The sequence below is a fragment of the Scyliorhinus torazame genome, chromosome 6, assembly GCF_047496885.1.
Source record: "Scyliorhinus torazame isolate Kashiwa2021f chromosome 6, sScyTor2.1, whole genome shotgun sequence".
In the NCBI taxonomy this organism is placed as follows: domain Eukaryota; kingdom Metazoa; phylum Chordata; class Chondrichthyes; order Carcharhiniformes; family Scyliorhinidae; genus Scyliorhinus; species Scyliorhinus torazame.
In genome coordinates, this window is record NC_092712.1 from 264362416 (window position 1) to 264376647 (window position 14232).

Consider the following 14232-nt stretch of genomic DNA (forward strand, 5'->3'; position numbering starts at 1 on the left):
TGGAGACCTACAATAAACCAGACTCAAGGAAATGCAGATTTTAGATCAACATTTCTTTGGAGAGGCAATTTGCTTTTTAAAAAAATATCTTCATTGTGGTTACCACTGACCACTATTAATAATGATCAAATGCCTCGTTTAAAAAAGAACCCCAAGAAGCTATTGTTGCAGGAGGTGCCATATCAGCAGGTGGCGACGTCTTCCTTTCGGGGAAGGCCCTGTTCAGAGAGCCTGCACTGATTTGCGGCCGCCTGCCCCTGCTCCCACTGAGGAGACGCCTTGTTTTGTGTGTGTGTTGAGGCTTTGAGGGATTCGGGGATTTCCGGCCACGGGCAGATCTCGCGAGCTGAGGGGGTGGAGTGTTGCGGTTTTGGCCTTCCGTTCCAGACCTGTCTGCAATCAATGTGAGCTGACGGAGGTGGAAGATGCTGCTGGGGGGCTGAGGATTTGGACAACGCCGGGAGTGGGGGAGAAAGCCGGTCGCTGAAGAGGCACACGGGCGGCAGACAGGCGAAAAGCAAGTGGGAGCGTTTATCAGGAGGAACAATCCAGGGACGCAGAGTGAGAGAGAGAAGGTTACATTGTGGAACACTGGGACATGGTAACATTATAACTGGGCGATAATGTAACCGCTGTGAGTGCCTCTCACACCGCCAAGCAAGCAGCCAACTTTCAGACAGCAAGCACCCCCCGGCGTCCTTCACTGGAAAACATGACCGAAGACGTTTCCGAGGTTCCCAAAGAGCTGCTAGGTAAGAAGGAACGAGTTCGGGCATCGTGCAGATAAACGGGGCGATGTTTTACTTCAGTGGCAACGCGAGCTGACTGCAATTGTCGAGATCTTTATATTTGGTGGGGTTTAAATCATGCATTTAAATGGGTCATTTTCTGCCGTAGCATCCAGGCGATAGATAGCATTTGTTTATCCACTTTTCAAATGCATGTCGTTTTAGCCGGGCTATGTTACCCCCAATCCTTTTTGTTGTTGAACGTGCTGATAATTCATACGTTTAATTGGGGATTGTCATTTTTTTGGCTACTTGAGAATTCGATCTTGTTTTGTTATTGAATCAAGCAAGCGAGGGTAACTGAGGTTACTTTTTTTTATAAAAAAAAGGACAAATAAGACCAGGTCACATTTGATTTCTAAGGTTACGACATGGAAAAACGAGCGACTTTTTAAAAATTCTGCGATCACTTTTACTGTTTCACAGAGAGCGTCAGGGATGTTATTGGGAGAAAGATTAAAATCATCTTGAAGAAGAAGGTGAAACTCGAAGTCAAAGGCGACAAGGTGGAAAATAAAGTTTTGGTAAGCGATCAGGAATAATTAAAAGCACAAAATGCACTGCGGATAGTTTTATTCTCCAGTTGGATGCAATGTTCAGTATTGCAATGATGTCTTAAACTGAAGATGCGGCGCTTTCAGCCCGCGTTAAGGCGCGCTCCTGCCATATCTGTTGCGTCCACATGATAATAGATATAGCTGCCCCATTAAATTGAGCCTTAACACCGAAACGGCGGGTGTTTTAACAAGAAAACTTTTTCAGTTTGTCAGTCAGGTGTTTCTGCATGTGTGTGGTTACTGGTGTTTTGGGTTAAATTTGTGGGGGCGGGATTGGGGAGAGGGGTGTTTTGATCATCTCCGAAAGAGACGGTGGATTCGGCCGTTTGTCCCATCAAATCTGCTCCGCCATTCAACAAGATTTTCTGTCTCCACTTTATCTCCTCGCATATCCATCAATTCCCTTGGTATCTGAAAATCTAACCACCTCTGCCGTGGACCTATTCAATGACTGTATCCACACCTCTCTGGAGTACAGAATTCCAAAGATTTGCAACCGTCTGGGTGAAGAAATTACTCTTTGTCGCAACAATGGCAACTTCTACTTATACAACCGGTACCATATTAAGAGATCCCAAGGCCTTCACAGGAACATAAATCAAAGCATGGCACAAAGCCACTTTAGGAGCTGTTAGATCAGTGGCTGAATTCTCCAGTCCCCCAGCCGCATGTTTCTTGGCGATTCTTGGGATTCTCTGCTCCCGCCGCTTATCAATGGATTTTTCCCATTGAAGCCAGCCCATACTGCCAGGAAACCTGTGGGGCAGAGGTGAACTGCTGTGGGACCAGAGAATACCAAAGGCTGGAGAATTCCTGCCCACATAACCAAATGCTTGGTCAAAGGAAGGTAGGATTGAAACAGTGTCTCAAAGAAGGAAACCAAGGGAGAGAGGCGGAGAGGTGCAGGGAGAGTATCCCAGAATTTAGAGCCTAGGCAACTGAAGGTGTGGCCACCAATGGTGGAGCAATTAAAATTGGTGACAAACCGAGGCCAGAATTATAAGAGTGCAGCTATCTTGGAGGGTTGTGGAGCAAGAGGAAATTTGGGGGGGAACAAAGTCACATAGGGATTTGAAAACGAGGATGTGAATTTTAAAATCAAAATGTTGCTTGACTGGGAACCAATGTAGGTACTGTGAACACAAGGATGATAGGTGAACGGCACTTGCTGTGAGGTAAGACACTGGCAGCAGAGCTTTGGGTGGTCTCAGGTTTACAGATGGTAGAATGTGTGTCACCAACCAGCAGGCTGATGTAATATTCTAATTGTAGAGACATGAATGAGGGTGAGATGGGCGAAGTCAGACAATGTTACAGGGTGAAAATCAACCGTTTTAGTGCCGTTAGTCAACAGCTGGCTTGTAATGCAGAACAATGCCAGCAGCACAGGTTCAATTCCTGTACCGGCCTCCCCGAACAGGCGCCAGAATGTGGCGACTAGGGGCTTTTCACAGTAACTTAATTGAAGTCTACTTGTGACAATAAGCGATTATTATTATTAAATGGCCGATCCATTGTTTTGAGACTTTGACCCTGTTTTCTCCAGCTGGCGGAAACATTTTCTCAGCATCTACCTTGTCAAACTAGAATTTTATGCTTCATTAGATCACCTCTCGCTCTTCTAAACACAAAGGAATGCAGGTACAGCCTACTCAATCTCTTCTGATTGGGAAATCTGCCCATCCAAGGGACCAGTCGAGTGAACCTTTGTTGCATTCCTTCCAGGTCAAGTATGCCCTTGTGTAAGGAAACCAAAACTGTGCACAGTATTCCAATTATGGCCTCATCAGTTCACTGTATAATTGCAGTAAATTATTTATTATCCTATATAGCAAAGGCTAGCATGACATTTGCTGTCTTTATTGTACCTGCATGTAACCATTATATGATTTGTCTACAAAAACACCCAGGTCTCTGAATGGAAACATTTCCAAGTCTCTCCATTCCAAAATATTCTACTAAAGTGGATACTTTCCCGCTTTGCCACCTTGCATTCCATCTGCCATGTGTGGCACAGTGTTTAGCACTGTTGCTTCACAGCGCCAGGGCCTGGGTTTGATTCCCGGATGTGTGGAGTCTGCAGGTTCTCCCCGTGTCTGTGTGGGTTTCCTCCTTAGGCTCCGGTTTCCTCCCACAAACCCTGAAAGACGTGCTGTTATTGGACATTCTAAATTCTCCTTCATTGTACCCGAACAGGCACCCTATGGCGACTCGGGGATTTTCACAGTAACTTCATTGTTGTGTTGTAAGCCTACTTGTGACTCTAGTAAATATTTATTTATGTCCTTAGCCATTTACCCAACCTGTCTATATCCCTTTGTGGTTATTTTCCCACCTAACATTATATCATCAACAAACTGAGGCTCGAGCTCTGATCCTACCAGGGACCCGGGTTCAATTCCGGCCTCGGGTGACTGTGTGGAGTTTGCAAGTTCTCCCCGTGTCTGCGTCGATTTCCCCTGGGTGCTCCGGTTTCCTCCCATAGAGCAAAGATGTGCAGATTAGGTGGGGTTATAGGAATAGATAGGGTGCTCGTTTGGACGGTCAGTGCAAACTCGTTGGGCTGAATGGCCTCCTGCACTGCAGGGATTTTATGCAAGATTTGTAAAATATGATTTCTCTTAAATAAATCCATGTTGACTCTGCTTAATCAGATTATGATTTTCTTAGTGCCCACTGTTGTAATGTTCCTCATAGTAGAGTCTTTGCCTCCTGACAGGCTAACTTGCCTCCAGTTCCCTGTTTCTGTCTTCCAACTTTTTTAAATAGTGAGGATATCTGGACGGAATTGTAATCTTTGGGAACTATTGTAGAACCTATTCTGAAATATCAAAACTGTTGCATCCATACCTCTGTTTTAACTCCCTAGGATAGATTGTCTAATCTAGGTAATTCACCGTCACTTAGTTCTATTAATTTCTCCAGTACAATTTATTGATACTCCTTTAAAGTCCCTTGATTCCCTATTATTTCTATTCCTGAAGCTATAGAAATTGTGAGCAGAAGTAAATCATTCATCTCCAGTTTGCCTACTATTAATTCAGGTCATGGTTGAACCTATCTTGGTTCCATATCCATTAATGTCATTCCTAACTAAAACCTTTTTTGTGGTGGGGGCATAATGCATCCTCAGTTCTGAGCTGTCGGGAACAAAATACCACTGATAATTATTGTCATATATGTTTGAGTTCAGATTTACTTTAAGTAAAAAAAATTGATTCTTTTTGACATTGGCTGAGATTTTCTGGCCCTTCCCACCAGTGAGATGCTCTCGTCCCACTGAGGTCGACCCCCAACGCTGGGTTCCCAGACGGCAGGTGGGCGAGCCATTCAAAAATGGTATAGACATTGGAAGGGACGGAAGAGTCTGCAGATGACCAATGGCGAGTCGCCTCCATCGTGGGAAAATATGCTGGGGGGGGGGGAGGGGGAGTGGATCCCAGCCATTGTTTTCACTCTTGGCATTTTTTTTTGCAATTTACACCATATTGAATAAGTGGATTAAAATAAGAAAAAATGATAAACAGTGAAATACAAAATAAAAGAAACAGAATCCTGGAAGTACACAATGGATCTTAGAGAGTTACATGTAGTTTGTACATTGGGAAATTATAATTAATGGCAAAATACAGATGACGTGGAGATACCGGCATTGGATTGGGTGGGCACAGTAAGAAGTCTTACAACACCAGGTTAAAGTCCAACAGGTTTGTTTGGAATCACTAGCTTTTGGAGCACTGCTCCTTCATCAGGTGAGACTCACCTGAGGAAGGAGCTGCGCGACAGCTAGTGATTCCAAACAAACCTGTTGGACTTTAACCTGGTGTTGTAAGACTTCTTACTGGGCAAAATAGAGGTTATGGGAATAGGAAGAGCAAATAATAAATGCTCTCTCTTCAATATTGTGAGGCTGTTGTTGGACTTAATAACTTACATGCATGTTACTCATAAACCAGAAAACAAATGAAAGGTGCTGCCTGAACATCTCGTGGAGTGAAATGTGTGGCCCTGCTTGGTAGTTTTCAGATGAATTTGCAGCTGGTGCAGCCAAATGTTGAAATTGTAGTTGTGATATTAGATCACCTGAAGAACTGCTCAGCTTGTATTCAATTCCAGTTTCATCAAACCTTTCTGTCCCTTGTTGCTTACCATTTGCATGTGGATTTCTCGAGCATTTTATAGTCCACAAATTGAACTTATAATTTAAAGTTCGCTATGAGTGATCACATAAAGATAAACAAAAGCGGATCTGTCAAGCATATACTGCTATTTTCTGGCACAGGAGATTTAACAAATCACAAAAAGACTTGAGCTGCATTTATGCTGTGATTTTTGTATTTGATGTAAACTGTACTTGTGGGCATTACTGTGAACAATGGCAGTGTAACTCTGGAGTTAGAACTGGACCTGGGACAAACCGGGCAGTTTATGAAATCAAAGAGGTTGGCTCACATAGCTATGAGTGTAGCTGTACCATTACACCAATCCAATATTAATCTGAGTCTTAATACTTTGTAATTTTAAAAATATCATGAGAGGAGTGATGCACTCCTAGCATTAAGAACTAATGGTGTAAAGACCGGAACTCTGCATGTGTACTACCTTGTAGATGTGCAGAAGTGCTTTTTTAAAAAAACTTTACTGTGACCTGCATGGGTACACCACCCAAGAGCATTTTTGTATTCTTTGCATTCCTTCACAAATAGCTAGTCTGTCTTTCACAAGCTCAGGATATCCAACGTGATTCACATCCAATGAAATTCTTTTGAAACATAGTCACTGTTGTAATGTAGGAAAAGCAGCAGCCAATTGTGAAGAAAAAGGTCTGACAAAAAACAGTGTAGTGATACAACCGGCTGATACGATGGAATAAAACAGATTTTTTTTTTCAACCTTTCTTTCCGGGGACCCATTTTTACCAACCGACCGACCTTCGTGACCCACGCTGGCTGAACTTCCCCACCCACGCCGGTCGACCTTCGTGACCCATGCCGGCCAACATTTGCGACCCTCCATTTTCTCTTGCCTTGAATGCAAGAGGTGAGCCTGCTTGGTCCTCATGATCTCATTCCAATCAGGTTCACAGGAGGTGAGCGTGGATTTCGTACCTCGGTTTGTAAACTCTTGAGGAGCTCCCCTGTTTACTGATCACTACAGTAACTCTTCAAGCGGATGAAGTCCACCGTCATTGGGATTGACTGGTCACTGTTTCAATTCAATGTTTTATTGTAGTCTAAAAGGTCAGCAAAAAACTTATAGCCACCCTTCAGTACACAGAGGGCGACGATGTGATGATTTCCATGGCTTTCATTATATCCCTTGATAAACGTTCAGGTCTGTCCATGATTAAACCATGAGAAATTTGTACACTCTCCAGATCATTACAGTAATGTTTAGGGATGCAAAACCGATCGAGGTCATAGCCTTGTTCATCATCGGTGATCACCATGCAGTCAGCCATTGCCATGCCACAGTCGCACTTTGACCCCGGGTTCAGGTCCCAACACTCCCGGGCCGCGTACTTTGAAATGCTATTACACATTATGTGTTGCTGCTCGTGTTCTGCAAAAGCTCCTGTTTTAGTTGTTAACTTATCTGAAATGGGTGGCACGGTAGCAGGGTGGTTAGCACTGTTGCTTAACAGTACCAACGTCCCAGGTTCGATTCCTGGCTTGGGTCACTGTCTGTGCGGAGTTTGCATGTTCTCCCCATGTCTGCATGAGTAGCTTGGTGCTCCAGTTTCCTCCCACTAGTCCAGAGAGACATGCGTGTTAGGTGAATTAGACATTCTGAATTCTCCCTTTATGTACCCGGACAGACGCTGGCAAGTGGCGCCTTGGGGATTTTCACAGTAACTTCATTGCAGTGATAATGTAAGCCTACTTGTGATAATAATAAAGATTATTATTATTATTATTATAATTATAACCAGTGCACATGCCCTGGTCATTAATCCTCCGCGCAAGAAAAATCATTAATTTCATAACTATTTTGGGAGATCTTGCTGTGCACAATTTCCAGTCACATTTCATTACACAACTACATTCATTCGCCTACAAAAATAATTCATTGGTTGTGAAATGCTTTGTAATGTTCTGAGTGATAATTTGTACTTGCACAACAACCTCAGTTTTTTTTCTCAAATGTAATTGAATAAATATAGAATGTAAAGCGACAAACCTATTGAGGCCACTGTATCAAAATCACAATTAATATGCTTTATGATAAATGATTCCATTACACTTTATTGGCATCTGCATTTGGTTTGTAAGAATTTCATAATTAAAGCGCCATCTTCTGCTGTCTCGATTCAGCCTTATTCGAGAGCATGAGGAAATTGCACTTGCGCAGTATTAAAGCTAACTGGTTCATTATACTTTTTTTGTAATAACAATCCCTTTTGAAATTCTTCGTGTCACCATGAATGCTTTTGATAGACCTGAAAATATCCACGTTTCATTCTGATGCTGTACTGCTCAAAATGCTGTCTCCAAATATGTTTTTTTTTAGGATAAAATTTATAATTTTGGGAATTTGACATGGAAAAAAAATCCTAATTAAGTCTTACAATTGACTGGAACTCCATTGATTACAAGGCATATGATTATTAGACTGTCAATTAAACCATTTTGGAAAACCATGGACAAACGATAGTTGGGTACTTGAACAGATTTCAGGCCTGTAGAATTTCCACTATGGTAACTTTATTGTAGCAGCTCATTTAATTCAAACCTTTCCTCCCCATCCCCCAGTTTGTAACTTTTGGATCATGATTTTCACTGACGCTCGCAAGTGCTGTAGTCCGTACTATAACAGATCTTAACTTGTAATGACAGCTGGCTTTATTACCTTTATGCAGAATGTAATTGCCTTGTCTCTATATAAATTATCTCACTTTAATACTCTCTGTCAGTATATCAGATGTTTACAATACTGTGATGAGCATTTGATATTATAACACTTGCATTTTGTTTGATACAATTTTGTCAAAATAGTATATGTGAGAGGATTCCTCAGCATTATACATTTGAAAGCACTGAAAGACATTCAATATTTCAAAGTTGTCATATGCTGAAGATCTCCAAAAATTGATTTGATTGCGTAATTTTCCAATGTTCAGTTCAGAAATTTACAGGATATAAAACAATTTGGATGTTTTTCCATTTACAATGGCACTGAAATTCGCTTGCCATGCACAGAAGATGAGAATCTGCTTGGCAAAATGTGAAGCTCAACTTCCTTGTGAAACACAGCAAGTCCGTATAATAGAGATCTCTTCCTATTGTGCTTAATGTTGACCTAAGGATTTTTTTTTACTGTTCATGGCTGGTTGAATACCCAACAACCCTTAATTTGGATGTTTAATTAGGTTCTATATGGATTGCTCCTGTGTTCTTTTTCAGAAGCTATTATATTCTGTTTTTTAATTCATGAAATGAATTTTGAGCTGCTCGCTCAAAAAGTGCTGTGTTGTCAAAGGATAATTTGCTTCATGTTCTGAATCCATCCTAGTGTAGTCAATGGGATAATGATGGATCCGTCAATTGCAATCTTTTTTTGCTCGCCACTTTAGGTCAAAGAGGCCTATGTTAATGGAATTGGAATTTGGTTTTAAAAGAATATTACGTAGGAACTTTTAAGTAGTGGAGAACTGATGATCAAGACATTTTGTAATACCGTAAAGCAGGCCTGATTGTGATTGGCAGTAAATATGCTGTACAATTTTATTTTTTGAAATCTTTATTGTAGTTTTTCATTTTGAACACTAGAGTAGACAATGTACATGAATTCTCCATTGGTATCGGCCCACCCCACCATAGTCCCTCCGCCTCTTTTTGTTGTTTTAGGATACTTTATTAGATCGCACATCTTACAGTAGGTGAATGTCATCTACTTGCATATGTGCACCCACCCCACCACCCCGTCCCGTGTTCGGTGCTTGTTTGGGGGTTCTGGTCTTTGTGGTCTTGCTCTAGATAACCTATTGTTCATTCCAGCTGTTCTTCAGTCACCCCCTCCTCTCTCCAGGGCCTCCCCTCCCCTCCCTATCTGTTTCTTGCTGTCTATTTGGTTCCCTTGTACACCGCCCCTCCCCTCGCTCTATTGGCTGTTGGCTTTGAACAGGTCCTGGAAAAAGTTGGTGAATGGTCTCCACATTTGTGGAAGGCTTCCTCTGACCCTCGGATGGCCAATTTGATTTTCTCCAGGTGGAAAATTTCCGATGGGTCTGCCAAACAGTCTGCAGCTGTGGGTGGTGGAGCTGATCGCCAGCCGAGCAGGATTCTTTGGCGGGCGATTAGGGAAGGAAAGGCAAGGCTGGTGGCCCACTTCCCGTAAATAGTTCTGCTGGTTCAATACCCCAAAGACTGCCACTCTTGGGTACGGCTCCACCCTCACCCCCACATCCTTGGACAGTGCCTCGAAGAAGGCTGTCCAGAACCCAACAGGTCTGGAGCATGCCCAGAAAATGTGGGCCGGGCGTCCCTGGCACCATTCACATTGTCCTCCACCTCCAGGAAGAACCTGCTCATTCAGGTCCTTGTCAGGTGTGCTCTATGCACCAATTTCAAAATGCATGAGGCTTCGCCTTGCGCAAGTGGAGGTGGAGTTGGCCCTGTTCAGAGTCCCCTCCCTATTTCCACCCCTAGTTCTTCCTCCCATTTTTCCCATGTTTTGTCCAGTGGGGCGTGTGCCCTTTCTAATAGTCGTCTGTACAGGTCCCCGCAGATCCCTGCTCCCAGATTACCCGCATCCGGTAGTCCCTCTAACATTCTGCACCTTGGGTCCATTGGCATGTTGTAATTTCCTTGTGGAGAAAGTTCGTAACCTTAGATGTCAGAGTTAGTTCCCGTTGGGTCGTGCAGTCTTGTCAGTTCCTCGAAGATTGCTAGCCTGTCCTCTGTGTAGAAGTCCCTAATGGTCAGTGTCCTCCACCCCCGTCCTGTCTCCACCTCCTAAAGGTGTCATTTAGCATGGCTGGCGTGAACTTGTGGTTGCTGCAGATGGGGGCCAACCATCTTCTGTACAATTAAGAACTTTTCTTTTGGAATTAAATGTGCTTTCAGTGCTATACGAGCAGGATGGACCTCCATTTGCCTGCCAAATAATGTCTTCTTTAAGAGTTATGTTTATGTTCAGAGGTTAAACAACTTGTGTTTTAACTGGTACCATTTGCTAATCATTTGCTACCATTTGAAAACATATTAAGGTGCTTTGCAACAGCATAATCACAAACACTGACTGCTAAATGGGTGTGTAAAGTTGTCGGAGAGTGCAAAATGAGTGGGGTTATTGGCGTGGAGGAGGTACAGAAATAAAGAGGAGTGAGGCTGAAACAATTTAAACATGAGGATGAGAATTGTAAGTTTTGAATTGGGAGAGTGAGTACAAGGTCAATTGGTGGCCCGTGGTTCAGGTACAGGCAGAATATTGGATGAAATTGACTTTGCGGAGAGGAAATGAGGGGAGTCTTGTCAGCAGAGCATTAGTATAATTATTGGCATTGTTAAGCTTTCCAGTGACAAAAAGGCAGTGGTGAAGGCAGGCAGGGTTGTGGAGGAGGAAATAAACGGGAATTTCACTTGCTTGCTGGTACTGTTCCCTCTGCAAAATTAAACCACTTGAATCCTGCTTCAACTTGCTAGCCTACAGACCATTGAAGGGCTGTTTTGCCTTCATTAAGGATTGCATTTGTACTGCAAACCGTTACCCTTCATTGGTCATGACAATTTTGTATTCAAGAGAATGGTGTCAGGGAATTTCTAAGTATTGGTTTAACTCGCTATATACACTGGCTATTCAATTTTGACATTTGATTCACTTGGAAAAACCTTCTTTCTAAATGGGAGATTCTGTGCATACGGAGCTTGGAGGATCATAGAAACAAAATGGGGAAGACAAAGATGGAAAACTGCATTTGGAGCATCATCACATTTTGATATTTTTAGGGTTAATTTTTGAAACTATGCTTGCATGTGTCTGAACGTTTTGAATGCTAAGGCAGAGGATGATGCTGTTTTATGTGAATTGGATAGTTATGCCATCTGATGCCAAGTGCATCATTCTGGTAAGAATGAACATTATCCGTCAAGGCCCAAATGTCTAATTATTAAACAAGGACAGGCTTGAGTTATTCAGTGATAAGTAGTTTGATAAGGGATTGTAATGTAATAGCCAGAAGTGCATTGTTTGTATCTGTCCCATCAACATCCCATACATAGGATTTTAAATACAAATTAAATATTACACAATTTCCAAATGCTATAAAAGGAAGCGTGTTGTCCTCCACATTCAGGATAGCCTTGTCACTTGGTGCTTGTGTGTGGCTGGCACTGCAGAGGAATCCTATCTGACTGAAATGATCAATATCTCTCTCTCTCTCTCTCTCTCTCTCTTCCCCCCCCCCCCCCCCCCCCCCCCCCCCCCCCCCCCCCAGGGAGCCAGCAGACACATTTAGCAGAAGTGGGTGTGCGAAGGTTATATATACATCGCTCCACAAATATTGCTTCTGAGCAGAAGTTGGAGGAATGGGAAGAAGATGAATGAAAAAGCACACAACAAAATGTTTTGAATTAAATTTGTGGGCATGTCACCATCATTGTAAAGATGGTGCATTCATTTTCAGCCTTTGCAAATAAAATGTTTGGACAACACTTTGCAGAGGCTGAATTTAACATCTACATTAAATCCATTTTAATAGTAGGTTCGGTAGTTATTTAGTATGGTAAGTTTTTTTCATTTGTATAGATTAAATAAACACGACATGGGTCCCCACTGAGTTGAATTCTTCAGTAGCCTTGAAATCTACTTGCTGTGGTACAGTTTGACAGACCAGGAAGCCCCAGATTTAATCCTAGTTTATGTTGAGTTAGTTGATCTCAATACAGTTGGAATGATTCGCTTCTATATTTCTCGAGCTGTGAGATAGAGCTGTAATGTCCAAACTCCAGGGCATCAAATCTGGGGGGTGCAGGGGAAGATGCTTTACATTGCAAATTTCAGATGGTTCTGACTGTGATGCATCAAAAGCTACCCAGAAAACGTTAGAATTAAAACTGCTTCTGGTCTTTGGGTAACTATTGTACAAACCCAAGGCAAAACCTCTGAAATAAAAACCAATAATTCTAGAAATGCACAGCACATCTGTCAGCCCCCAGAATGGTTTACTGGTTATTTTGATGCAAAGATGAATCTGGTACTAAGCAGGTCCTGCGTGTTAATAAGATGTACCTGTTTGAAATTCCAATTTTAGCCTGCAAGTTGATGGTTATTTGATGATTAGCATGATTTAAAAGTGCCTGGAGGCATTGAAACAGATACCTGCAAGTTAATACTTGGGTGTTGATAAGAAACAATTTTTGTGGTGAGCTGAATGTAGCCTCCATGCACCCACTTCCTCTGAATTGTGGAGTGCACTGGCTGAGACAATGGAATGTTTCAGGATGGTTCTGAGACCAAGGGACTCTGACTTGACCCTAGAAGTGCGATTCTCTGGCCTTGTTACACTCTTGCTCAAGTGAAACGAGGCCAGTGAATAGTGGGAGAGGCCAAAAATGAGAACCCCGGCCCGCTCCCGTAGGCAAAATCGGGATCTCGATTATACACCCCCCCGCCCCCTTTTTCCATTAAAGACTGTGATTTGCCTTAAGGTAGAGTTCCATTGATGATGACAGTCCTCTGGTATTTCCCAGATCTTCGTGTGTGCATTCACAATGGAGTCATTGCAACTGAGCCAATATGAATCTGCTTTCCACCAGAGCTTCTGCATAATGGTGTATTTCATTCTTCGCTCAAGGGGCAAAGAATTGATTTGGAATTCTTTTTTCCTAATTAAGGGACAATTTACCGTGGCCAATCCACCTAGCCTGCACAGCTTTGGGTTGTGGGGGTGAAGCCCACGCAGACACGGGGAGAATGTGCAGACTCCACACCGATAGTGACCCAGGGCTGGGAGTCGAACCCGGGTCCCCAGTGCTATGAAGCAACTGTGCTAACCACAGCTACCATGCTGCCCATATTCCCAAGGAATCAAAAGTCTTTGTAATCATCTTCAGTTCCTTTGCCGATTTCTTGCAGTTGTTTATATTGGTCAGGTATGGAGAAGTTACATGCAAGTGTAAAAAAAATTTGTGTGTGTGTGTAAACAAAAGTTCATAAAATAATGGCAGTGACCATTATGACTTGTTTTCTCTCATTGTTCATCATTAAAATGGGCAATGACTCATTATCTACTTAAATTGTACTGACATGGATATAAGCTGCATTTTTGCTTTTAGAATGATTTTAAGAACTAACAAGGATTCAAAAATTTAACAGAATTTGAATTTTGGTCTTTTAGATTTATCAAATTTGAACACCTGAGCAGGATGACTGAAGTTTTGATTTAGGTGATGAAGTGTTTATATGGGTCTTAGGGATGCTAAAAGCAAGCATAACATCCAAGAAGAAGAATGATCAGTGCATTCGTTGTTTCTGCAGAACAGAAATATAGCTGTGCTGCGATTTGTGATGAGAAGATGTGCTGACTGACAACCCTTATGATGCAATATTTAAGGTGCCCAAAAGTGGGATCCACCCAGAAATTTGAATGTAAAGTGATGCAATGCATGAGAAACTTGAATAAATAGCAGTAAAATTATAATTGAGTCTATGTGGCAAAAGCATAGCAGAACGTGTCGGCCAAAAATATTTCTGCTTTGATACAAGATAATTCGAGAATTGGTACTCTGCCTTCAAATGTGCTACAACTATCAGCTGACAATTGCTTTGATTTGAGATGAAACTGGAAACATACCATTATGAACAGTATGATTGTGGTGAATCACATAGTCAAAGAGTAAAATAATTAGCAACTAAATGAATGGAAACGGGGAGCTTGATTCCCCGTC

At 42.3% G+C, this 14232-nt stretch overlaps 1 protein-coding gene across 3 annotated transcripts in view; it reads left to right on the forward strand.

Moving 5' to 3' along the window:
- The first annotated feature begins 342 nt into the window (after positions 1-342).
- LOC140425404 (F-actin-uncapping protein LRRC16A-like) overlaps positions 343-14232 on the forward strand; it is a 530177-nt gene continuing 516287 nt past the window's right edge. The window contains exons 1-2 of one of the 3 annotated variants that reach the window (XM_072509651.1): positions 343-752; positions 1215-1312. In XM_072509651.1, coding sequence (XP_072365752.1) covers positions 713-752; positions 1215-1312 — 138 coding nt within the window. In that variant the 5' untranslated portion in view covers positions 343-712. The remainder of the gene's footprint in view (positions 753-1214; positions 1313-14232) is intronic. The other 2 variants (XM_072509649.1, XM_072509650.1) reach the window with 2 other exon arrangements.